We start from the raw sequence: 27,791 nt of genomic DNA on the forward strand, positions 1-27,791 counted from the left end.
TGACCGGTTTGGTGGTGGGTCAGTGAGGGTCTGGGGAGGCATATCCATGGAGGGACGCACAGACCTCTGCAGGCTAGACAATGGCACCCTGACTGCCATTAGGTATTGGGATGAAATCCTTGGATCCATTGTCAGACCCTATGCTGGTGCAGTGGGTCCTGGGTTCCTCCTGGTGCACAACAATGCCCGGCCTCATGTGGCGAGAGCATGCAGGCAGTTCCTCGAGGATGAAGGAATGATACCATTGAAGGGCCACCACGCTCACCTGACCTACATCCAATAGAACACCTCTGGGACATTGTGTTTCGGTCCATCTGACATCACCTGGTTGCACCTCAGACTGTCCAGGAGCTCAGTGATGCGCTGGTCCAGATCTGGGAGGAAATACCCCAGGACACCATCCGTCGTCTCAGTAGGAGCATGTCCCGACGTTGTCAGGCATGCATACAAGCACGTGGGGGCCATACAAACTACTGAGAACCATTTTGAGTTGCTGCAATGAAATTTCAGCAAAATTGACAAGCCTGCTGCATCATTTTTTCACTTAGATTTCCGGGGTGTCTTTGAATTCAATCCTCTGTAGGTTGATTATTTTCATTTCCATCAAACGATGTGGCATCCTTTTGTTCATAACACATTACCCAGTTCATATTAGTATAGATATCCAGCATGATATTTTTCCCCATTGAGATCTGATGTGTTTTCAAAGTGTTCCTTTAATTTTTTTGAGCAGTGTAGTTATTGTTACGGTTATCTTTATAGTTATCGTTCTGGGTGTGAACAGGCTTTAAACCAGACATGTGTCTTAAAACAACACATAAGGTACAAATGAGGATCACACAGAAGAGATTGAGGTATAAAAACAGAGGAAACATGCACTTTCATATTGCTTGATAAAGCTTTAATTTATCTGTAATGACACAGTTTCCAGCTGTGAATTACGCATTCAGCATCAAGAGTACAGTACACGACATCTACAAAATAACACAAAATATTCAAAAACTGAAGTCTGTCCAGCCATACCTTTACACTGCCAGAAGAAAAAAAAGAACAAACTCATATGGAAAAACAAAAATGTACAACTTGATGATAAATTAAGCCTCAAGAAGCAGTGTATGTAATGGTTATCAACCAAACTTCATAAATAAACTGTACATACTCTTTAAAAAAAAAAGTTAAAAGCTTTTTCCTTTGCTCTTTTGTCAACTTACAGCACGTAACATAAAAGCGGTGGATCACAACTAGACTTTTTTTGTACTCTGATGACCGTTGATGGTAGACATTTAGCAGTAGTTTTGCTTGGTCGCTTGTTCAACCATGAGTCCAGGGCTGTAGTAAAGACTAATGATGAGTGAAATATAGTAATGTTTCAGTCATACCACAAATTGTCTGTTTCAAAAGGCAGCCCAGTAAGTCTTGAAACATAGCCATATTGTTTCAGGTCCTGTAATTCTGAGTTCATGTAGACCGTCACACTTTTTTAGACAGTAGTTGTGAGTAAACAGCTAATGGTACTCAGGTTGACAAGTGCAGAACACCCACACATCTTCTCACGTCCACATACGGGTCACCAGTCTTCTACAAAACATGTTAATCCAACAAACATACACCTGTACACTTATGGAGAAAAAAAAAAAAAAAAAAAAAGGTCCAGTTCCCCACAGAACTTTACGATAATACAATCCTTTAAGAATTGACATATCAAAAAAGGCCATAAACAGCATATTTCCGCAAACACACTCCGCATTCTCTCACAGCCAGGGAAAAGTCTAAACAGGAAATTTACAGTGCATTGTAGACTTTTCGTAAATGAGGTGAATTTACAAGTTACTTTTTTGACACAATTTTTCACATATATAAAATAAGAGCCAGCAGATATGGTTGAAAGTAAAGAGCAGAAGTTGGATAGCTGCAGAAAAAGCCGGATTTCCCCTTCCCTAAACAAAATGTAATGGTTTCTACAGTGGAATTTCAAGTGTTACTGAAAAAAACAAAAACATGTGAAGTCACATGTTCATGCAAACGTACATTCAGTTTTACCAATGCTGCAGATCAACAACACATTGGGCCTTGTTCAAGAGCAGAATTCATTTTTTTTAATCATAAAACCATTCCTAAGTAAAAACTTTTCCTAAAAGCATTAAATTGTAGCACAAAAATGGTTTTAACTACCAATTCAATTTACGCAAGAATTGTTTTGCAGAATTATTCAATTCATGGAATAGTTTGTAAAACCTTCCTTGCTTAAATTGGAAATAGTTCATAAAACCGCTCACCTTCAGGTGAATAATTTGTTAAACCAATTCCAATTTACGGAAGAATTATTAAATTTAACGCAACAATTTACACAAGAATGGTTTAACAATTGAAATCGATGTAACAATTTAATGCTTTTTTTCAACAATTTCGCGAAACTTGTTCATGTTTCATGAATGATGCCCATTATTTGTATGAGGAACAATTCATGTGAAACGGTCAACAAAATCTGAAATGTTTATTATACCACAACTGGACAAAAAAATGGGTTTGGATGCTTGCTTTTGTTTCACAGCCTGAATACAGTATAACAGTTTATAATGTAAATGGTTATTGCTAACTGTTAATACTTTAACTGCAATGTTACGAACAAATGGCATTCATTTTGTGGCCTCATGCACAAAACACAAGTTTAAGTATATTTTCATTAGTCAGCCCAAGTGTTCAGTAGAACAAATGCATTCAAATTAGAAAACCAAAAACTCAAACAATGGCGGGTTTGGCATTGGGCTAAAACAGTGTTAATCATTAACTAAATGGCAGCTGATATGATATAATATAATAAGGGTTGAACTGTCCAGGTAAATGAGTAGATTATCTGTCAAACAAAATACTGCCAGTGCTGGCATGGGTATGTCACAATCAGCGCCATGATACCATGAGCAGCACATGAAGGCAAGACAGTTAAGAAATGAGGAAAATGCAGAAAGAGCGGTTTAAAAGCAAAGTGCTGGCAGTACGAAACAAACAAGCAGTTCCTCAAGATACAAGGAAAAAGGCGGAGAAGAATGTCAATTGTTTCGTGAATACTGTTTGACTTGTTGAAGATAAGGGAGTTTACGTTGTTGGGGAATTAAAAAAGCCAAAAGGCACACTGTGCGACTGCAATGTTTTGAAATGTCTCAGAGCGTAAATGCAGATGTTTGCCAATCATTTTGCACAATAACTCAACAAACAGTGTATATAAACTTGAACTTCTCAAATTCTTAATCACAACAGAATTTGGTTTAATTGGATAGCTGAAATGGCGTCGGATGAAATGTTCGGACAGTTTAGAGGTACATCTGAGCATTTGTATCCAGTCAAACATTTGCAGGAAAATACTGACAGAGCTTCTCAAAACAAACAGCGGCACGGGAGGAAACGTTTTAGCAAACCCTGATTCTGGTACGAGAGCAAATAGTGCAGAGAATGAAGCACGGGAAGATAAAGTCCTTGAAGAAAAACCACGGTGTTGGCTTTGAAGAAACCAAAAATTATAGCGTTAAAAACCATTTGCTCTTTAAATGGCACTAAATTTCATAAGATATGCAATTAAATCGGCAGATATCATGTTGAAGATAACTTGGGCTCAAACTAGTTCTTTATACCTCTTGTTTGAATACTGCAGGGTGGCTGCAAAGACTGTACAAGCGTTGCGTTGTTTCAGGATAGTTCGACAGTATACGAACCTCTGCCACAATTTCCTATGTATAACTTCTACAGAAGATATTGCTCTGTCCAGTAAACATAAAATGGACCTGAGTGGATCCGTTTTGAGCATTCAAAAGTCCAAAAATGTATAAAATATGGCAAGAGTGCTGTATGTTGGGAGCAACACTGTGATAAGCAAGTGATCCATTCATGCGCTAGTGCCATTTTAAAAGGCTTCAGTCATTCTCTACCGCACTTTCGTGCCGATATAATGTTTAAAAACCGTACCGTCCATCCAAACACATGATAAAACGGATATGTCGCAATACACAGAGTTGTTCAACCACCACTAAACAAGTTGCAAGGACCTTAACAAAAAAAAGGTGAATTTAGATGTGATCAGGGTTCTGATGCCTGCTGAAGTGCCGCCAGACATCGTTTCCTCGTAAGTTTTCTCTTCTTCACCCCTTCATAACTTTTGGCTCATCTAGAACGAGGTCTCAAATTGCCAAGGGACCTCGCAGGAAAAACAAAAAAGCACCAAGGACATAAATAATCTATTCAAGCTTGCTAAAGTCACAGGATAAAAACTATCAGAAGTTGGAATAAAACCCAAAAAACAAAAAAAACAAACGAGTTTCAGTTCATTTGTCCATCTGCGCCCACGTCTTCTCGCAGTTCTGTTTCCTTGTTTACACCAGTGCATAGTCCTTGGCACACGGTGCCGTTTAAACATCCAAGATTTCCTCTGCTGTACCTCCGCAACGCAATCGGTAGCGTCCCGCCCTCCAGCTGATGGTGGGGTCCCAAAGAGCGGACAAGAAAATCTGAATGGTCATGGACTCCCTGATGAACCAGGCCACCGCATAGTCCAGCTTAGAGAAGGATGGAGGGCCGCCCTTTGAGGAAAGAGTGTGGAAAGACAATTACAAAAAGGACTGACAAATGCGGCAATTTAATATAAAATGGCTGTGAGGAACAACTTATGATTTTGCTTGTAAGGGTTGTTAAAAATGAAAACCATGGAATTTTCTCGACTTTCCTAGGAAAGTTTATAAACAGACAATGAAGGAACAACCAATGTTTCCTCAGTAATGGGACATTTCTGAGTGGAATGAGGTTAGCGATGGGATTTACACCCAGAAAAAAAAAATGTCCAGGACTTGATTTTATCCATTTGGAATTGATTGGATCATCAAAAATGGTTGTTTTACACCAGATTAGAGCCAGAGCTGAAATGCAGATTTGTTTTGTGTGTGTTGTGCTGAACTTGGAGTCTTACCTGTACTCCTCTGAGCTGGATGTAATCAGAAATGAACCAGGCCAGACAATGGCACAGGAAAAACACCATGATGTCCCAGCGGAACACATGGTGCGCTGCCCAGCCGATGATAAGGCTCGCCACAAAGCACTCTGAGATGGGCTCAACGATGGTGCCCGGCAGCATGTTGATTCTGAGCTTGGCCCATCTATAAACAGTGGATAACAATGAAATGTTTATGAGCTCAGCAGATTTTATACACCACAAAATGGGAAATGATACCATCTAAAGCCATAACAAAACATCATGAATGATACTGGATAGCATATAACAAAAAAATCTATCATTAAAATATTCAAGATATGATCCTAATCAGGGCTTGACAAACACCCGACATTGGATTTCAGCAGTCACTCCTACTCGCCACTTTGGCGGGTTGAATTTTAGATATAGCATAAGGGCTTTTCACACTTGAAAAAGTTAACCCTGGGTCATTCTAAACCGCGGGTAAACTGAATCCTTGGTTATCTTGCTTGGTTAACAATTAATAAGCTGTGGTTTCACATTGTACATTCCTAAACCCTGGGTTAACGTTCTTATTTGCCGGGTCAGTGTCATTGATTGGATGAACGCTGCACACGACCTGTTTAAATTAAAGCTCTAGAAATGTACTGTACTATTGAGTTTATACTGAATGGATACTTCGGACTATAAAGATAAGAACGAAATGGTCTCTTCTTCACTCAAATGGTCACGTTTTCTGTCTGCATTTGACGTTTTCCCTGTCAAACTTTGAATTTACAGGTTTTATTTATGTGGAGTGTTTCCATGACTGTACAAAGATTGGTTGTCTGTTGCTAAGGGTCTACTTTTAACATTAACACTGCATCGTTTCACACTGTACAAGTTTGGTACAGCAATGCGGGGTTAACACTGCAAAAGCGGTGCTAACTCTGCTCCGGAGCAGGCTTTCATTACCCCGGGTAAAAAGCGGTTGCTAACCCCACTTCTAAATTACAAGTGTGAAACATTCCTTTACCCGGGGTTAAAAGCAGTGTTTAGAAAGATGATAACCAGGGTTAAGCGCAGTGTGAAAAACCCTTTACATTTTTTAATTGTAAAAAGGCATCTGAAATAAAGTGCAATGTAGTGTTGACAAAACATAGATTTTTCGATACTGGAATATCTGAAATGCTTCCAATACAAATTTTTTCCCAGAATAGATACACGATATTAGCTGTGCTTTCTCTCTCTCTCATCTCTCCGACAATGAGTTACACACAAACCCGCCTCTCCTTACACACTCGTTTCATTTGCTCTGGATGAATACTGTTGGTGTTACAGGGCTTGAATTTCGCTGTGGGATTGCGCGTATAGCGCATAATTTTACTTATTCACGCAGATTTTGTGCTCATACTCAAAGTGTGGTACATAAAGCCAACTCTCAGTGCTAAATTGAGTTCTTTTTAGCTGCTTAAACAGTCAAATACACACAAAATAATGTCAAAACAGCAGCCTTGGTGAGTATTTTCACATAAACAGAGTTATGTTTTAAGTGAAAATAAACAGTTGAGAAATAAAATGAAACCTTTGTGTCAGGTCTTAAATATAGCCTATTATACCATGGTCTGGGTGAATACTCGATTCTGATTGGCTGCAGGGTGTCCGTTAAAAAGTGATAATGTACACCTAAATAAACCGTCAGGCGTAACCAAGGAAACCAAGTTATTGTTTGTAACTTGTAACTTTAGATTTCGATTGTAAAACTAATTAAAATAGAAACTAATGTTTTAAAAATGTGTTATTTGGCAAGTGACCATGGTATAAGCGGGTTAATGCCCTTCGAGGTGTCCATTATCAGGTTTTAATGGACTTCGGCGGAGGCGCGCGTCGGACGGTTCACGCCTCGCCGTCGTCCATTAAAACCTGATAATGGACACCTCGTCGGGCATTAACCCTTACATATATCTGCTCCCAAATTATGAGATAATATTAAAAAGATCTATATGGCAGTTTTCCCCCATGGTATCCATGTCAAAATTGTGGCCAGTGAAAATGCTGAGTGGCTGGTAACTTTGGAAAACCACTAGTCACAGTGGCTGGTGAGAAGAAAAGATGTCAAGCCCTGATCCTAACATTGCTGTGATATAAATAGGCAGGGATCCATCTGCAACTCTATCAGAAAATTGCTAACAACAACAGAAATAACCCAGTCTCATCAATACTCTGGAGGTGGTCCCATCAGGAAAACAGATTGGTTTCACTACCGAACATAAAAAGCTGATTGAACAACTGCCGTACCTGATCATGCGAGACTGGAATTGTGCGATGGAGTACGAGCCAGAATTCTGCATGGCTACCTGCGTTGCCATGGAAAATTTCCATCCTCTGCAAGAGAAACACCATATCAGTGAACTAGCAAATAAAGGGCATTTTTGCTGAGACTGATGGCAAAAAGACAGCATGAGAGATATATACATGAGGAATATATCATTGAAAGCTAAACGTCTTGTCATCATTTACTCGCCCTCATGTTGTTCCACACCCATATGACCGTGAGATGTTTTTCCCGCACAATAAAAGCATAGGGAGACCAGACTCTCAAGCTATAAATAGCCCTATTAAAGCACCATAAAATTGTGCATACACTTAATGAAAAAGATAAAAACTGAAAGCCATTATGGAGTAAAAACCTAAATATTATAACTGAATATGTATGGAGGCAAATTTTATGTTTCATGATTGACACTCTTGACTAAACAAGCCTTTAGTCATACAAAGCTATCGTATGGCTTCAGAAGATTAGTATAGATTTTGTATGGATGTTTTATCATACATTTATGATGTTTGACAGCCTGGACCCCATTCACTTCCATTATATGGGAAAGAGCAGCGTGAACATTCTGCTAAACATCTTTTGTGTGTCGTGGAAGAAATAAAGTCAATGTTTTGGAACTACATGAGGGTGAATTGGGCCTGACAATGTGATATGGTAAGCCATTAGCACTGTACTGATGATTAAACAGTCTGGCAAACCTGTCTGCGATGGCCTTGGCCATGAAGTAATCTTCAGCGATATACTGAGCGAACGCAATCAGCCCACCGGCCTGGTCCAGGACGTCCTTCCTCATGAGACACGACATCCCTGTGACGCACTTGATGCCCGTCACATTGGCTGAGATGTAGGAACGAGGATGTGACGTTCCAAAATAAACCTGCAGGATTTCACATGGGACACGTTTAACAGTTTATATTCCACATAATTAATCTCTAAAGATTTGGTGCACTAAGAATCACATTACATATGTAAACACATTTGGCAATTATTTATCTGTAGGGCTGACAATTTTACCTGTTCAAATATTGACTTCAAGCCTGTTTTTTTAAAAATGATAATCGACAGAGATATTTAATAAGGAGAATTTACTTTTGAGCTTAAAAAAAACAAAAAACTTTATAAAGCAATAATGAATTTAAATATTGCATTAATTTGGCAAAAGAGCTTTCTAAGTCCAGAGGCACAGAGGAGCTCCACCATACGGTGTCCCATTTCAAGTCTGGTGTCTCTACTAGCAACACAGCCACAACTCAGCAGTTTTATTGCAGTGTGACAGGACAGAACACAGCCCTTCCTCATACACACACACACACACACGTACAATAAGCAATGATGTCGGTTCACAAGCAGTCTAATAAAACCAAAGCAAGACAAAGGTCTTCAACACTGTTCCGACAAAACATTTGGAAGGTCAGTTGTGAAGGCTTCTGACCTGCTCCAATGTGGCGGCAAATCCTTGTCTGTCTGCCACGTAAGGAAGGCCGTGAACCAGTCCCACCTTCTCCGTCATCTGATTAGCCATATCAGTGAGAGTGTCTGGCTTCACTGTGGAATATTAGTTCATGATCAGCACTGACAGCGCCTCAAGGGTGCATCTCTTCAAAACATTTATGCTCATTTTCAACATTATTCTTTTAAAGTAATAGTAAAGAATTATTCACCCTTAAGGCCAACTTTACAAAAGACAGTTAATGTACTATTCACTGAAACACTTTGAAGAGGTTTTGTTTTTTAATAATCGGAATGATCTTATATTTAAAGCAGTGGATTTTAGATCATAAACTCACCTCGAATGCCACTGTCACAGATCCAGACAAGTTCGTACCTTGCCCCTTCATAAGCTGGCATGAGGTTATTTATTTTCGGATTGATGCCAACTTTCTTTCCTCCTAAAAGAAGATAAAGAGATATAGTGTCAATAATAATGACCTCCATTAGGGCTATAAATGACTGATAAAAGGATTATAAAATTTGACGTGGCAATATATATTTATAAATAATTTTAAAATAATTAATTTTCCTGTCAGTCACAGATGTGTTCATGGTAGAATAACATTTAAAACTATTTTTTGGGACCACTTAAGTTATGATAGGGTCAACATCCTGATTCCCAGTCCACATGAATATTATATTATAGGAATAAAAAACATGATTATTCTGCAGTTTTATAACAATCTTTATCCCAGGTATAGATCAATTCTGCCACAGAGATCATAACTCATATCAGTGCTGTTTTAGTATTTATAGCTTTATTTGTATATTTTCAGTTTTCAATTTTTTAGCATTTTTAGCATTTTAGTTATGTTTCTATATGAATGTTTATACTTAGATTTAATTTTTTTTTTTTAGGTTTTTCAGCTAATATTTACATTTCTTTCAACCAGCGAAAATGTTTTTTAATAGTGAATTAAGGAGTGAATTATGTTCATGCTGTTCAAATTTAATTACAATGATATATTCAATTAAAATCTATGACTGGAAACCAAATTGCAAATTGCTAACAGTTATATTTAAAGACAATAATAGCTTAAATAAATTAGCTTAAATAAAGCAATTACATAATAAACCACAACAGGCCTAATGTCCATCAATAAAGCAGATCCAATAAGGCCAAATGTGGGTCGAACACCTGAAGGTCGTTTGCCGGCGAGGCCTCTGAGAGCACTAATGCACTTCACACCGCACGCTTTCCAGACATCTGATTGGCTGGTTCGGTAAACAACTTGGAGATGTTTAAACCAACACAACCTGGCATGTTTTCTTTACATGTTTTCTAACATGGCTTCAGGTTAGTGCAAAGCAGCAGTTGCCATCTCCGGGACAGCCCATCTCCCCTGACTGGCTGGAGGCAGGGGGGCGGATAACAGCACCCCGGAGAGACACCAGCTGCTCCTAATGAGCAAGAATCAATATCCACTCCAAGAGCTGCATTTGCATATACACAGCTGAGTTACGGCGCACACGCGGGTGGCCTTCGCTCCTCTGGAGAGACTCCTCAGAGACCCTGCCTTTTCCCTGCACACGACTGAACAGAACTGACAGACAAGCCGATCCATGAGGGACGAGATGTACCTCAGCATCAAACTGCCTGATGTTTCTCCATTACTGGCTTCATCTGACATAAAAAGAGATTATTAATCAAAGCCTTACCTATAAATAGCCTGGCATCAACATTCGGATATTTGCCCAGAAGCTTTTTACAAACATCGATGGCTGGATCGTCATGGTCTTGGACACAGAGCAGAATCTCAAACTGTGGAGAGAAAAAAATAATATTGAGCAACTCAGTTCATTTGTCAAAGAGAACGTTTTATCACATTAATGTTATTATGGCACAATAAGACACTTAGAGGCTGAGGTAAATTGAAACATGCAGTTTAGACACGCCGGTGGTTTTTAAGGCGCAATTAAATTCCCTACAGTACAGCACAAGCACTATATTGGTTTAAAATGGTGAAAAATTACCTTGAAACATGCAAAAAAAAAGAAAAAAGAAGCTGATTCATCCAGTAATGAAACAAGTCAAGTGTCTATGAGCGAGTCATTCTCAATTTATCCAGAATCGTGCAGCTCTACGGCACAGCTTACCCCTCTCTCCCCTACACTCACCATTTACACCGTAATGTGAAAAGAACAGAATAATGATACACCCAAAATAGCAATAAAGAGCATCTGCCAAAAATAGAAAGAAAACAGAAGTGAAAGAGAGTTGAATCTGTCCCCTACAAAGCTCATAAATTTCAAAGGAGCCACAAGTCTGTTCTGAAACAGCCACTCGATTTCCAATTGATCTTGCTCTCTGCATCCGAGCGGACAACACTACACTTCCAGCACTCCACTGAATGTACCAGTGAAGAGAGCATGGCAGGCCACATAACAAAAGCTTTCAGGAGAGGCTGTTTGAGGCTTGGAGTCGCACCAGGGCCGAAGTGAGAAAGAGCAGGCCTGCGCTCTGACAAGAGACACCAGTCCCCCTCACAACCCTCCACAGCGGGCCGGTTGCCATGGCTACGGTGCCGGACACGGAGCGGAGAGACAAAGGGACTTTTCTGTGCGTCCAGAGATGCGGATATACGACAGTAACCCCCGAGCGCTGAGCTGAAAGAGTGGGAGGCTTTTATTCAATCATTTATAGACCCGTCTGGGAGCAGCCCCTCCAACTTCGATGCAGCGTAAGGAAATCTGATGAACTGTGCCGGGATCAGCTGACCCAGTCTGTTCTGGCTGAATGAGGGAGCTTGTCAGACTAAACAGCGGGTTGCGAAACAATATAACAGATGACGCCAAGAAGGATACTAGCGTCAGAGAGATGGAAAACAAGGGAAAATCCAAGTGTGCAAAACATGTGTCATCCTCTTAGATCTCATCACATCTGTGTCGAAAACAGCAAAACCTAAGGGCTTGTGTTTAGGGATGGTACATTTATTATATAAAGTATGTGAATATATGAGCATGGTTTTAATTTCTGAATTAATTAATGCACAAGTTAAATCAGGTAATCTTAGAGGAAACAAAAGAATAAAGAAAAGTCATTCATTATACCTCTATATGCCCATGTTTAAGCAAAACAGAATGACGACGTACAGTAAAAGATAAGAACGAGTGCATGCTGAAAAAGTCTGAGAAACAACTACCCAAGAAATGCTGGCTCATATCTGACATGTTCAGAGTTCTGACAGATACAATCTGAACCACAATTCACAACATGTGCCTTGAAAATCGAAATGCTAAAAACTGTGTCCTGAATATTACATTTTAATGGTTTTGAAGCTCACTGTAGAATCACAAATCTAGCAAGGCTCGTAAACACAAAAGATGATCATCCATGACCCACAGAAGGGTAAAAAAAGAAGAAGTAAACTGTCATTGTGGAAATGCCTGCATACCCTGGAATTAAGTCAAGAACGAATAAGCTGGGAAGAAAGAGACTCCTTCATTATTTTACATTTTTCCTTCCCAATGCACTTGAAATTGATAGTCTTGGAACGATTCAATTGGACATGAAGCATTTTTCTTAACAAAGCTAGAACTGTCTTAAGTTTTTATTCGTCCAGTAATTGCATAAGACAAGAGCTTCATGGCATCCGCTAAAGCGGGAACCAATTTCATGTCCCAGAAGAGAAATTAAAGATGCATTTGCACTTGTTTTAATCCTGGTAATATGGTTCATTAAAACAATTTTATTAAAAACGTATTTAGAAAAATCATGATTTGAAAACTTTGAAACCATTAAATTAAGAATAAACATTTACACTTATATGCATGCAAGGTTTAAATTAAAATGTAATGCGGTATAATTAACCATGAAGGAAAGGGTAATTCATTTCAAAGACATTACATTTAAATTTTGTTACAAAAAACATTTGTTGACATTTGTTCAAATTTGGCACATGCATTTTAAACTAGTTTTTAAAGAGATCTTTCACTTTTTTACCTTAATTATATTATTTATATTAAAAATACCGGCCTTTTAATATAGTAGTGTGCATTAGCAAATTATTTTTTGCTGTGGAAAAAGCGAATACAATTTGCTTATGTTTGGCAAAGCTTAAACCCTTTTTGTGCCATTTGAATTGGCAATAAAAGTCAGTCGAACACAAAAGTGGTAATAAAGAAGAGGAAGACCAAAGTTTCTAAATTGAATGGAGTAATTACGCTAGAAAAGGCAAAGGTCAGCTACGGCCATTTTCCTGACCTCCACTGTCTGTTATAATCAGCCTTTCTCCCTTTAAAAGCCCAGAGCTGATGTCCCTCCCGGCATTATTCATTTAGAGGTCTAGGTGTCTATTCCAGGAAACTTAATTGCCAAAAGAACAGTGTTATTTCCTGCTCTCAAATGAAGCAGAATGCAAAACAGGGAGTGAATTGGAAGGGTGGACAGCAGGCAACCATATATACTGTCGGTTAGGTGTGTCCTTCAGCAAAACACAGACCAAACAAACACAGAACCAGGCAAACCACCATGACACACAGCAGTCCTGGCTCCTGTAATGCAAAATGAAAGCGCTGCTCAAACCAGCAGACGACAAAACCCACAGCAAACACTGTGTTCTCACTTTCACCGAGTCATATTGTAAAAGCAGCATGTTCCTGAATTCAGAAATATCTTTAAAGCATGACTGATCTGAGGCAGCTCTCCATGAGCATTAGCACGGGGATGGATGTTTGTTTGCTTAAGAACAAGTACGTATGCAAAAGTAGATGGCATTTATCAGCACACATTGCATGACCTCAAGTTTTCAGAAACAATTTGATCAGAGATTACCCGAACAACTGGTGCTTCATGGACAAATTAGCAGATAAACATGATAAGCTGACTGTTTAAAGAAAGTTGCACATTTACCATTGTTTGTTACTTAGTTGTAGGTGTGAGTCCATTAAGTGAACGCTCTGAAGAGAGAGAGAGAGAGATTTTAAATTGTATTCATTTTAACAGCTCGTTAACAGCTAAACATCTGGCCCTCATGACATCCAGATCCAGATCTCATTCCTCTGGGTTGTGTGCGTCATTTGCTACATTCCTGGGAGCCTGGGCTGATCGGAATATTTACTAATAATACTCCACTGATTTTTCTCAGAATTTCACAGACTAATTCAGAAGTTGATTTTGACTGACCCTAAGATGCATTTTGTGGACTCCTGCAGTAACTGCTGAAAAATTGGCTAAACTCAGCTGGATTTAAACATAGTAAAAATATCTAACTCAACAGACTCATATTGGTAGCTGAAAGCATAATCAAAAACTACTGTTCTGGCTCTTTAATGTGGTGACAGATCACTGTTGCTACCAGATCAAGAGAAGTGCATGTGAAAGATCATCTCTCCCGCTTTACTACTAAAAGGGATATTTCACCGCTGGAAAGATGAATGTGTATTTAAATGGGGTCATTTATGTAGTAAAATTCTGAAATTATTTTTAAGTTGGTGCCTTCTAGACTAAGAAAAGACAGAAAATTAATTTTTGGCTCATGTGGATGAAAGACAACAACTCCCAGAATGCACTTGCTTCGCTGCCCTACGTTTTAACATGAGATCCCCCTATGGGCGGGTTGAAAACATGCGGGACGAGCTCCCACTACTGGTTGTAGTCTCTCGCCTCTGGCCAAAAAAGCCTCTGATGAGGCTAAATGCCGATTTTTGCGTCAGCAGAGGATTTTTTCCAGACACACAATACAGAAATCTCTGGTCTCAGGGGGACATGAGGGAGGGAAGCACGGTCATTCGAAAATACTACCGGGTTTACTGATACAAAGCTTAATGCTAATCGGTGAAGTATCCCTTTAAGGCACGAAATAAACATGAATGAACATCAGAAGGTATGTTGGAAGATACAGTACAACTTTCAGAAATCCAAAAATATCCATAGCGACTTGCATGCATACGTTTCAGAAAAACATTACAGAAATGCATCGAAGTTATAATATATATATTCTATACATTGCTTGCCATGCGTTGAAAATGCGAATAGTAGTCAAATCCAATAAATCATCGCCAAAATAAAGCATGGACTACTTTGTAGATGCATTTCTTCAACTTGTTTTTTTAAAATATATTTAAGTTATTAACAACATTATCGTTATCATACTTAATTTTCCCATGTGTACACAGGTCATAACATATCGTTCAGTGGCGTATGAGATGAGGGAGGTGCCGGATCCGAATCAGCACAAATTAAGCCCTGCATGGGGATCGCAAAATTGCAATAAATTATTATTAATAATTATCTTTTCATACCTTACATGCCAAATGATGCCAAACACGGAGATTAAATAAGAAAGATTGAACAATTATTCAAACAAAAAATATTTTTGAATTTTATATGAAATGTTTCTAGACATTGCTTGGTACATGATGGGATTTTTAATGCAATAAAGAATAAAGAAAAGTCATTCATTATACCTCTGTATGCCCATGTTTAGGCAAGACAGAATGATAACATACAGTAAAAGATAAGAACGAGTGCATGCTGAAAAAGTCTGAGAAACAACTACCCAAGAAATGGTTACCACAGAAGGGTAAAAAAAAAGAAGTAGTAAACTGTTGTTCTGTGAAATGCCTGCATACCCAGGAATTAAGTCAAGAATGAACATGCTGGGAAGAAAGAGACTTACTGGCAATATCGGTTTAAGGCCATTCATTTTTTTTATTTTTTTTCAAAGCACTTGAAATTGAGAGTCTTGGAATGATTTAATTGGACATGAAGCTTTTTTTTTGTTTTGTTTTTTTACAAAGCTAGAACCGTCTGAAAATTTTTATTCGTAATTGCACAACACAAGAGCTTCACGGAATTTGCTAAAGAGAGATCCTATTAAATGTCCCAGAAGAGAAATCAAAGATGCATTTGCACTTGTTTTGATTCGATTAGGCCTGAATTAGAGAACTGGAGAAAACTTCCGTCTTTATATGGACTCGTCCAGTAATGTTGATGCCGAATTGGCTTGTGTGGTCTTGAAGAGATACTTCACTTTACAAGTAGATGCACCAATGTTATCATAAAACCTACTTCAAAAATACTTCAATTCTTAAGGCCAGCAAAGCTTTAGTATTTTTAATAATTTAATACTGATATTGACATTTTTCACATTGCAACCCATACTAGAAATATATCATAGTTTGCATAAATAACTAAATAAAACACTAAAAACTAAAATCAACTGTTTAAAATGCTACAAATGAATTTAGGCATCACAACATTATAATGTACAGTACAGCATGAAAAATAGATGTTCAATCATTTGCTAAAGATTACAGAACAGTGTTGTTTTTAAAGATCACTTCTGGCATAATCTAAAATAGGAGAAATCAGCAAGCGCAAATATCCGACATAATGTGACACCAATCAACTCATGCATAAATATCAGCTGATAATATATATATGGTATCAATTTATTACGCTTCCGTAACAATAAGGAAAAAGAGTTCCAAACAGCTAAATAAATAGTTGCGTGTCTCTGATCAGGAACACAGATAAGGAAGAAGTTCACAACATTGCTTGTCCAATCAGATCAATGGACTTAAACGAACTGTTGCATCAAAAAACATCAAATATCTTCTGATTGGCTGAGATCGCGTGGCATCAGTAATGGTTTCACATGCAGCGTGGACAAGGAAATAGCTTGTTTTGGAAAGCGTTTAAGAGGAAATTAGGGAGATTGTCAAGATGTTTTGAACATTTAGATGACTAGATATCCTTTGTTCAAAGTAAGTGCTTTATAAGCATTTTCACCTCCTGTTGTTCTCTTGAAATAACACAAGGAATGCTCCTAAATGGGAAGCACTTCTCCAACCCAACAAGCAGCAGCAGGAGGAATCAACATCTGTGCTGCTCAAACAGCTGTGTGATGGGAAATAGAGCAGAACATCCCATCTGCAGAGTCTGAGCGCACCACTGCAGAAATAATGCACCCCGTCATCTCCGTTCATACTCGTCGCCCCCAAATCCCTTGAGTGGAGCGCAGCGAGAGCAGTGAAGGTTCGTCCTCCTCCTCCAACACTAGAGTCGGCATTAAACTTTAATCAGCAGAACACACTAAAGAAACGGTCTCGACCTTCACTCACACATGACTCAAAGTTGCCAATTTAACACTTAAGCATTAAGCATCATTTCCATCCCATGTGTTCAAGAGTACGAAACTTCATGGGAAATTGGAGCAAAATATCGAATAATAATGGAAGTTGCTGCAATCAGGGAAGCCACTGGGGCTCCATTTACCCTCCATCATAAATGAGTCTCAAGAGCGCGCAGATGAAACTCAAATACTGTCATGTTCTCGTGTTCGGATGCTGGTGTTTGGAAACACAATCATGCGAGACGCTTCTGGGAGGGAATTAAACCAAATCATTCTGATGACAGACTTTGGCTCAGGCCTTTCAGAGCGACCAAACCAACATTTGAGATGCTGTGATGCGATTGGTTTGCTGGGTTATCGCAGTTATCCAATCACATCCACTGTAGAGACACGAGTTTTTTGTTGTGCATCAAGGGATTTATTCAGTAAATGTGTTTCTTTTGTAGTTTTCTTATCGGATAAATTTATCCACCTCAATTGAGCACATTCGTTTTTTAATGCGCATTTTTAGAATTAATGCCCATCTTTTTTTGGGTGTTTCCATCCAGCGTTTTTATGCGATATCCCAAAATGCACATAAAAATAGGTGGATGGAAACTATTGAGGAAGTCTTTAATCTATTAACATTAAAAAAATATTAACGCAGAGATTGATTGAGAAAGGAATGACTACATTTATAGGTGTCACACGTTTACAATTTATTTGAAAGGGGCGTTTTATTTGAGGACGCAAACAAAAAAGTGGTTTTCAAGGCAGTGGTTTCTAGATTTTTAAAAAAATAATTGTTTAATTGCTGAATTTCCAGTAAAGTAGCTACTGGGTAACACTGTATTTTACAGTGTCCCTGTTACACGTTACATGCAGTTACTATAGTAATAACTATAAATGATGCATAATTACATGTAACTAACCCTACAACAAACCTAATCCTAACCCTAAAGTAAGTACATGTAGTTAATTAATATTACTCAGTACATAATGTATAATTATAATGCAACACGGACACCTTAAAATAGTGTAACCAAGTACTACACTACCCATAATGCCAAATTGTAATCCACCAATCAAAAAAGTCGCATGTAAAAGTTCTAATGGCATTAATAAGTTTTTCCTATTATGTCAAACCCTGCTCTCATCAAAAGAGACTGATGGGACTGGAGTTTCTGGTCAGGGTTGGTCAATGCATTGCATTTTATACACCAGATCTATTTCATTTTTAATTTAGCAGCACTGACAGATGGCTTACAACAGAGCACGATCGTCCAATGGGAAATCGGTTGTTTCTCAGAGCCGCCCCACCTGGAAAAGCTCCTCATTAGAAAAGCATCAGTGATTTATCCAGAGCCTCATGCTCAAGTCAGGATGCAAAATAGCAACACTGTAATTAGATGGTGTGCGGTGCTCAGCAACAAAGATATGCATTATCAGGGGACACACCCAGCACGTGTCCATCAGGTCTACGGTAACCTCTTCATTACTGAAGCACACAGTCACCGCCTTTAGCCAAACCGGAGTCAACTTCCTAGATGGGGGAACCTCATGAAATCTAACCAGAATACATCCGGATCATATTTCACCCCAAAAAGTAATGTTATATTTTGCTTTAAAAAATGTAAACTAATTTAGAATTGCTGTACAATTTAAAATGTTATTCATCACGGTTTACATACAAATATTAAGCAGCACAACTGTTGATGACAATCAGAAATATCTGTTGAGCATCAAATCATCATATCAGAATGATTTCTGAAGGATCATGTGAAGACTGAAGTAATGATGCTGAAAATTCAGCTTTCATCACAGGAATAAATTGCATTTTACTATATATTACAATAGAAATAATATTTTAAATTGTAATGATATTTAACTATATTTTACTGTATTTTTATGGCAATAATGCTCAAAGTAAGCTTTGGTTTCTTCATGCAAAATACAATGTCTTATTTTTGCATAACTATGGGGTAAAATGTGACCTGGACATGTTTTTGTGAGATTCATTAAGGCAGTGGTTCTCAAACCTGTCCTGGAGGACCACTAACACTGCAGGTTTTCGTTGTCTCCCTAATCAAACACACCTGATTCAACTCATCAGCTCATTATCACATGGGTTAATGAGCTGAAGAGTTGAATCAGGTGTGTTTGAATAGGGAGACAACGAAAACGTGCAGTGTTGGGGTGCCGGCAGGACAGGTTTGAGAACCACTGCATTAAGGTATAGTTTTACCTCTGCAAACGCTCAGTGCCTAAAGTGATTTTTGGGATGGGCTTCAGATACATAAATTTGCCAGGGAAATGTAAACATTTATTCAAAAATGCCTCATTAAGACAGGAATATCGTGTAAACTGAGAACATAAATGTTATCTACATAAATGCAAAGCAGTGGTACTAGTTTCTCTGTGGGTGGCATGGTACAATTCAAGCTTCCTGTTTGAAAACATACACTTTTTGACTGTGGCCGCAAGAAAAAGAAAGTATTATAGCATCTCCATCAGCAGGATAACAACATTGTTGTTTACGGAAACATAATGAGAATTTAAAGAATTTTGTCCATCTGGTTTTTTTATACTGTATTTATATACATACATTTTTACTAAAACATTTTCATGAACATTTTTGAGAGATGAAGCCAAACAAATCACAGCCCTGAATTAATTCACTGAAACAAGTTACAAGCTCAGCAATGGAAAGACTTAACTGAACTACTCAGATTGTGTTTCATTAATTAATAGGCAGGAAGTCTTAAAGCGGTCTTAACATCACGAGACCGGACATCAGTTGTTTACACAGGATGTGTGCAACAACAAATGTGAGAAAATTGGTAACTTCTGAAACTTCTGAACTAGCAACATCAAAGTTGTTGACAATGAGTCACGATATATTTTAACACAATCATGAACAACCTCTCAAAAGCAAACTGAAGTGTTAGTGACATCACTAACCCTAACACTTACATAAACCCCGCCCCCTGAACACGATTTATAGATTATCATGAGAGAATATGCTAATCAATGTCTAGAAGATAACTACACATCAGCTACATAAATTCATCAACTAACCATTCAGAAATGTCCTGTTGCTTCTACATGTTGTCACTTCTTCTAGAGTCTCTCCATCATTGTCTGACTCCGGTTTGAACATAAAAGGCTAAAAGTTTTTGAAATGTTCAGTGCATGTCTGTGTGAGGTAAAAGGACACAAGCTGTTGAAGCTCCGCCCCCTGTGCCGGGAGCAGCAGCTCATTTGCATTTAAAGAAACAGACACAAAACTGTGCGTTTTTGCTCACCCTCAAAAAGTGACAACTAACATGCTATATAAAAATATCTGTGGGGTATTTTGAGCTAAAACTTCACATACACACTCAGGGGACATCAGAGACTTATCTGTGAAAAGGGCATTATACCACCTCTTTAAATAACCATCCTGTCTTTCGGCTTAAAAATTCTATTCAATTTGGAATTGGACTGGTTCATCCGATCATGACAGCAACTCGAAACAGCAGCGCAAACAACATCAAGGTCAAAGAGCTTAGAGGATGGTACCTTGGGATAGTCCAGCTCAAAAAAGGTCTCAAGATTGTTTATTAGATTGGGGTCCACGCCCTTGAGGGGCTTCAGCAGCGAGACACCAGCCAGTTTGCTGTACGGCACCTTGTCTGGGGTCTTCTTGTTGAGATGCAGACGGCTATAAAGAGAGAGAGAGAGAAATACAGGTCAGCTTTTAATAATAACATTGCGTGCATTTCATAAATCCATCAGGTGTCCATCCGTTCAAGGACGTTATGCTAGTTCATTTGAGTCGGATGGTGAATTTCATGCGGAGGATTTTTCTGGGATCCCAGGGAAGCTGGAATGTGGCCTAATTCAGCAGTAGCAAATACTTCTTAGCATTTATTATGGGATTTTTAAAAAAAAAAAATAAAGCAACTGGTGACAAAGGTTAGAGAAACCAATAATCCATTGAAACTATTTTTTTTTTTCTGATATTCACACTTTTCAGTTATATCGTTAACTGATTTTTTATTGTTGGGTGCATCAAAATATGAGAACATTTGGTGAATGTCTAAAAGAAAAAGGACCCAAAGACGGTATCAATAACAGGTAAATCAACTTATTTCACGTATTTTTGGATACTTTTGAGAAAATCATTCTAAAAATGAGAAATGTGAAGCTCGACAGTAACATGACCACAAACAAATAAATGAATTTGCAACTATCAATAATTACAAGAAACTTTTAAATAAATTTCATAAATAATAATTATAATAATAAAATATATTTCTTTAAATTATTAAATAAAATAGTTATAGTATAATGATAATTTGGTTATTGTCTGTCAAAAGCAAAAAAATATATACATATTGAATATTGCACACTCAATCAATATTTCAAAACACTGCAATATTGTATCACTATTCTCATACCAAAAATTTAATTTGTCAAACTTTTCACGAATTCAAATTAATTTTTGTTAAACGAGAAAGTCTGAAGACTATATTCTGTATTACATACTGTGCAATTACATCAACACACACTCGATTCTTCGCACCCTAAGAAGTGTGCAAAGAACTGAAAACATATGCAGATGAATAAAAAAACAAATGCAAAATGATTACAATATCATATATTTTGATACACACAAAAAAACCTGCAATATTAGTCTTAATTCATTTGTATTGGTTCCTACGGATTCATATGCAATTATGATCAAAATCAACCTTTGTAATCATTTACAGAGAGAAACACAGGTTTGTTGATTCTGGTTACTCAGCTGCAGCACATGCACATATGAATGTATCAGGACGGTGTATTATTTCAACCTGATCTATTGTTTGTTTGCAGTTTGACAGGCAGCTGAAAGTTCATCTGTGAACCGAAGCTGATCCAACTGGTTTAGTTTCCCAAGTTACTGCTGTTTCACTTTTTACAAATATATTTGTTTGTTTCACACAATTGTCATACTTTGACGAGAAGAGAAAAAAAAGCACCCACACGGCGCTCAAAGTCTATAATTATTTTCTTACTGAACACAGATATGACTTCATGAACGTATCCCTGGCCCGGTTTCAGGATGCAAAACACACAAAGGGTTCCTGGAAGACAGTATTCTTTCTGAGAACCGTTCATGTTTTGTCTTGCTTTGATGGAACAATTCGCAGGTAATTCCGAGTTAACCGTGTCAGTGTGTATAGAGGCGTTTCAATGTTGGGCAATTCGAATGGCCATCCCGGCACCCTCCGCCTCTCAGGAACTCCATTTGTGCACTTCCTATCTGTTCCCGTCTGAAGGGTCTGGAGTCTTTCCTGACACACTTGCCAGCCGCTCCACAGAACCAGCGGAGAAGCTTCCAAGACCGACACAGCCATTAAAAGCTGGAAGAAAGATTGAGCTGTCGGAGCATGTTTGCTTCTGAGAGATAATCTTGACTGCCAAAACATCACTGTTGGAGGAGCTGTTGGCACTTTCTTGTGCTTGTCAAACAACATGTCAAGCTCCATCTAATAGAAAGACGGAGCGATAGGGAAAAAGAAAATAAAATGGGAGATAAACCACCATAAATTGTTGTTTCTTTGCGTAAGACCAATATGTATATGCTTTTTAATCAGCATATTTGAAAATATCTGCATCAACCGATGTCTAACTGATGAACAGAAGTGGAAATCCCAGTTGACAAAGTATAAAATTATATTATACATAGAGACCAATAATAAGTTTAACTGATATTTGTTACAGCTATTCAATTTTCTTCTTAATCGGTTTATATGTAGTCTATTGATAAATGCCAGTCGCTTAATGTTAAAGTAGCAAACATTGTGAGAAATGAATCTGTTTACCATCAATAAAAAAGGCAAAAAGCATTACTTGCACTTTCTTGATGACCTACAAAATCACATGACATACATTAGTAAAAGAAAGGCATCTTAATCATGTGCAATGCGTTTACTCAGCTCCGCGCACGAGAGAATCAGTAAGGGGATTTCTAAAAGCTCTGGGAGCAGTTCTTCCTCATAGCTCATGTGGAAGACGCTCTTGCTGGAGGTGTTGGCCTCTCTTACGCTCTATTAAATGTGGGGGGAACACGACCTCATCTCACTGCCTCAGACCATTAGTGGAACGGGAATGCAACACAGTCTAATGGGCAGACCCAGCGCGCCAAACCTCCAGTAAAAAGACCACGTTCCTAAAATAACAATGACGAAATTAATTAACCATTAGGAATTCATCTCCTTTGATTACTCATGGTACACGCATGCCCCAAAGGCTGAAACTCGGCGAAAGATTTCCCCACGCAGATTTTGACACATTGAAAGCTTCTGTGTGAGCTGTACTTCCTATATCATTACACTATTGACAGTAGACAATGGACCTTATCGCCAGCAAAGTTTCATCCTAAATTTTACCGCATCTTTACTTCAAAAGAGACTCAGATACCAGGCTGTGGGCTGGTCTTGAGTAGATAAGTGGAAATCTGGTAAAACCTTGGGGTGTAACTATATTAAAAACCAAACTGAAAAAACGCAATACGGTACTCTCAAATGTTTCTTCCTTGGCATTTGATTAAATAGTAATTAGGGGTGTAACGGTACACATATTTAAAGAGAAAAGAATACAGCGTTGTTACCTAACCACCACCAATAATCGCAATAAGCTCCGCATTTTGTTACTTTGGATAAGAAATAAAGAGCCATTTTTCAAATTACGTCTTTTTAAAACCAATTTTATTAGGAAATCAAATAAATGCTGTTTTGACGTTATTTAATGTGGCGTGACATCACTATAGGCGCCTCAGTTCAAGCGGCAGAGTGAACTCGATCATCTCTTCCTCGTTAATACTAGTTACAGAACAAAAGGTATGTTGAAAGATACAGTTAAGGTATGTCTAAAGGTATGTTGAAAGATACAGTACAACTTACAGAAATGTATTTTATCTCGTGCAATCGCTCAATCACTGTTTCAACGGGGAAAAGACAACAGTAAAACAGCTTCTAAACAATGTCACGCATTACATTTACCTCAGGCAAGTCATTCAGTCAGCTACAACTCTTTTGCTAAATATATGCACTATATTAGCCTATATATTCATTATATTTTACTTATCCTGTTAGTGATGTCTTGATTATTTAAAATATCTGTCATGAAAATGACAGCCACTATGATTATAATTCAACATTTAAAGACAGACACACAATTAATTTAGTAAACCATTGTTTAATAAAATTAAATAAATCATGTTTAGTTTCCTCCCCCCTGCTGTACCGAACTGTGACTTCAAAACCGAGGTACGTGTCGAACTGTCAGATCCGTATACCGTTATACCACTACTAGGAAGCTATCAGTAATTTCTCTTTGTGGCAATCCTATAAGCACGTCATGCACAACTTTCCTACTTTATGCAAAGAGGAAAGGATTACATAATAGATTTTACTAAACAGATCCTATCACACTGAGTCAAACGTCACATACCACACGAGAAGCACAGGAGCTGAGGAATCAGGAAATGCATCACATAAAGGAGGATGCCACTTGGGTGAGGTTCCCACGGGACGAGTATCACACGATCCCCACACCTGACTACTGAAACTCAGTGTCATCAAAGTCATCACACTCAATTACATCACCGAACCTGTATTTCTTCACCCTAACGCCTCTCTGGAGCAGATATAAAAGAACAATATAAAAGAATGTTAAGGCGTTAGAACTTTACTCTCTGATTGAAATGCACCCCATTTCATTTCAGTGGACGTGCAATGTACAAAAAAGAAAGAAAGAAAAGGGTTGCACATACATTCCTTGTGATCTGATTCATTCAAATATCTTTGAATCCAATTATATAAAGGAAAATACTAAAGCTACTGACCACTTATGAAAAGATATCATATTTAGGGATGGGTACTGAAACCCGATATTAAATAGGACACACAGGGCTATATTATGAAAGACGTCAGTCGCATCAATAAGCGCCAATGTATTTGGTTTTACTTTTGGTAGTGGAGAAATTAAAGTTGGCATGAAATGTAGATTGCAATCAGTCTTTTCTTCCCTATTGTGCCGTATATCCGAGTGAAACGGCTTCCGGAACAAGAAAACAAATGTCGGGCGGGACTTGCTTTTTGTCCATGGGGAACTGGTTGAATGGTTGTGGTTTGCTATTGGTGGATCTCATGTGAGTGACAGGTTGCCCCGCCCTCGTCATCAGAAGAGAGAAGTCACTGCATGAAGAGGAAGTTATTTTGATCACAAGGTACAAGAATTTTAAAACAAAAGATAATATATATAAATAAATACCACAATATTCCATACAAAATTTGATTCTAAGGTGACTTTAAGAAAAATCATTGCTACAAAAAATCATCTCGCTAATGTTACCTCATTAAGTTAATGTTACCAACATTAAGACATTTGTCGATTACGCATTTTCGCTATTTGCAATCCAGAAGAGAGATCTCTCTGGCACAGAGTCACTAGAGTCGATTCAGACAAAGCTCTGCCACAAGTGCAACAAGACTATTGCTTACAAGAGAGGAAACAAACGCAATCTGACCAAACATCTCTCTGCGTAGTTCACCTCTGGTTGCCAAAAGTACATCAGGCATGTGTGCTTGCAGTCTTTCCAGATAACAGTGGCATATAATCATCACAAAGTCTCTCACTGCATAGAAACAATATCAATCTCAGACATTGAGAAAAAAGTTTGATGTCGCATCATATAAGCCAAGTTGAATCAACGCAGTTCTTAACAGTTAAAAATCAAAAAATTTAAGTTGGTTTGAAACATCACAATTTCTACTTGTTTTTAAAATCCCTTACTTAAAAAATGAGTGTGAGCGTAACCGTGATAGAAACGACAGTCCACAATCTCTACCGGTTTACAATTTTCTACCGTTTAATCGAGTGTACTGGTAATGTATATCACCCACCCTTACTTAAATGATACCCATCAGTGCCCGAGCGGCAACAAGTGAACTACTTTCTATTACAAAGAAAGCAGTTGACCCCAGAGTACAACCTGATCATGGAATTCAGTCCTTTCATTCTGGTCTCACAACAGATCAATGTGAATGAGCTCATGAATGACTCATGGTGCTGGACTCATGACCAGCTGTGTGGCATTATGTGGTCAAAGAAAGACCATAATGAGCCCCATCAAAAACATCATGATTATCTTTCGGGCCAGAATCCATTTTAAAAAAGTGGATATATCCAGTCAAATCCCTGCAACTTCAAAAAGAGCTCTTCATTCCAAAGCTTTAATGAAACACACACTCGTTTAAGAGTGTATGATGTCTTATAAACCTGCATAGGATGGTTGAGATCTAGGTCAGTTTTTAGGAACCCAAAACCCCTCAGCTTGTTCAAAGTTAAAACATGAACTGCAACTCAAAAGCTCACGAGAAGAGCGGTTAAACTGCTACAGTCTTCCTGAAACAGTATTTCATGAGACGTGAACAAAGGGAACTGACGTCTCGAGACTCGTTTGAATGAGTCGAATGACCTGTGATGACCTTCTCCCAAACCCTGGCCAATTTTGCATTGGCAGGTGAATATGAACACATCATTTGGGAGTTTGCAAATGTCCAAAAAATATCCTGTAAGACAGACACGACCCTAAAAGAGCCTCTCTAATCAGTCTGACACGGATCAGAATAGAAAAAAAGTCAAAAAAAGTTTTGGTTTTTTTAAAACACAAACTCTAGTTTCCCAAAAAACATGTGTATTCTGTAACAGAATCAAGGCATGATAGAGGCAAAGCCTACTCACATGACTCTTGTTGCAGGTGGAGGAAACTCCCGACCCACAGTTCCTTAGTTACCAAAGTTCAGTTCATTATAGCCTTAGCAGGCCTATCATATGATAAACACTATCAGTCAGAAGATCAGACACACTTGACTGAATTTATTTCTCATAAATGCTCGAGAATGCTTGAATTTAAAATATGTGTGTGTCAAGCATTCATGAAAAAATGTATTCTGCTCTTCTGACTGGTATGTATAGTACATATGGGATGGGTAGATATACGACTATATGACACTAGATAATTATTAGGAGACAATACATCATGAATAATTAACAACATTGGTGAACTTTACAGGAAACTTAGGATTTTTAACAATGGAAAGCAAACGGGTTGGTGAGCACAAGGGTTTAACACACAGGTTAAACATGACATACCTACACAAAACCATTGAATGTGTAAATCTATTCAATTTAAACCATGAAAGCCGGTTGTCTGGTGAGGCTAACTGATGTAGCTTTAACTCCCACCACTGAGAATTAATAAAAGACCTTTGAGAAATGAACCCCACAAGTGATTTAAAACCCATTAGACGTCGCAAATTAACGAATAAAATAACCCGGACAGTGCGCAGTAGCTAACGTTATGCTAACGATCATCGCTAGCGACAAGAAACGAGATTACTGAAGGACAAGCCAGAGGCTAATGTGTGTATGATTGACATTATTGATACGAGTTCTTCTCCTGCTAGCTATACAGTCAATGTGAACATTTTGATAGATATACATATGTTTTCACGCGGAAATAACAGCGAGGCGCTGAAGAGGAAACCAGTGTTCCTGTTAGCCAGACACATACTAACGTTACACCCCATCTGCAACGCGCCGCGTCAGTATACAACGCTCCCGTTACAATCAACGAATATGTCTACACTGCATGCTTGCGATCAGCGTCGTTGAAAATAACGGAAGCGTTCTGAGCGTCGCGTTTCCTGGTCTATTTCAAATCAATGATGCCGCATTCACTTACACGTAGATGATTGACACGAGGTGCATGAGCCAGAGGACGATAAACAAGAGAAATCCGAAGATGGAGAACCCCTGCAAAGCTAGATCGAGCAGGGCCATGGCTGTCCTGTGTCCGGGTGTGCTGACACCTCAGTGTTCGGCCCTTATGCTGGAAGCTCTCTCACACACTCTCTTACACACATTCAGATGACTGGCT

General features: G+C 38.4%; 1 protein-coding gene across 1 annotated transcript; it reads right to left on the reverse strand.

Annotated features, from left to right (window-relative positions):
- Positions 1–886: 886 nt before the first annotated feature.
- Positions 887–27,791, reverse strand: ugcg (UDP-glucose ceramide glucosyltransferase). Its single transcript, XM_084103649.1, has 9 exons — positions 27,597–27,791; positions 20,378–20,519; positions 10,419–10,521; positions 9,056–9,157; positions 8,701–8,813; positions 7,967–8,145; positions 7,232–7,318; positions 4,952–5,138; positions 887–4,568 (listed from the first exon to the last, which is right to left on the reverse strand). Exons 1-9 carry the CDS (start codon positions 27,692–27,694, stop codon positions 4,398–4,400), a joined length of 1,182 nt encoding a protein of 393 aa, XP_083959775.1. The 5' UTR covers positions 27,695–27,791; the 3' UTR covers positions 887–4,397.

Source organism: Abramis brama (genome assembly GCF_963993115.1).
Source record: "Abramis brama genome assembly, chromosome: 25".
Taxonomy (NCBI): domain Eukaryota; kingdom Metazoa; phylum Chordata; class Actinopteri; order Cypriniformes; family Leuciscidae; genus Abramis; species Abramis brama.

Excerpts from the sequence above, each read along its gene's own strand:
- ugcg (XM_084103649.1), bottom strand. The coding sequence starts at position 27,694 with ATGGCCCTGCTCGATCTAGCTTTGCAGGGGTTCTCCATCTTCGGATTT. Across the intron at positions 7,319-7,966 it reads GCCAAGGCCATCGCAGACAG|AGGATGGAAATTTTCCATGG; the intron begins GTTTGCCAGACT and ends TTTCTCTTGCAG. Across the intron at positions 5,139-7,231 it reads TTCCAGTCTCGCATGATCAG|ATGGGCCAAGCTCAGAATCA; the intron begins GTACGGCAGTTG and ends CACTGTTTATAG.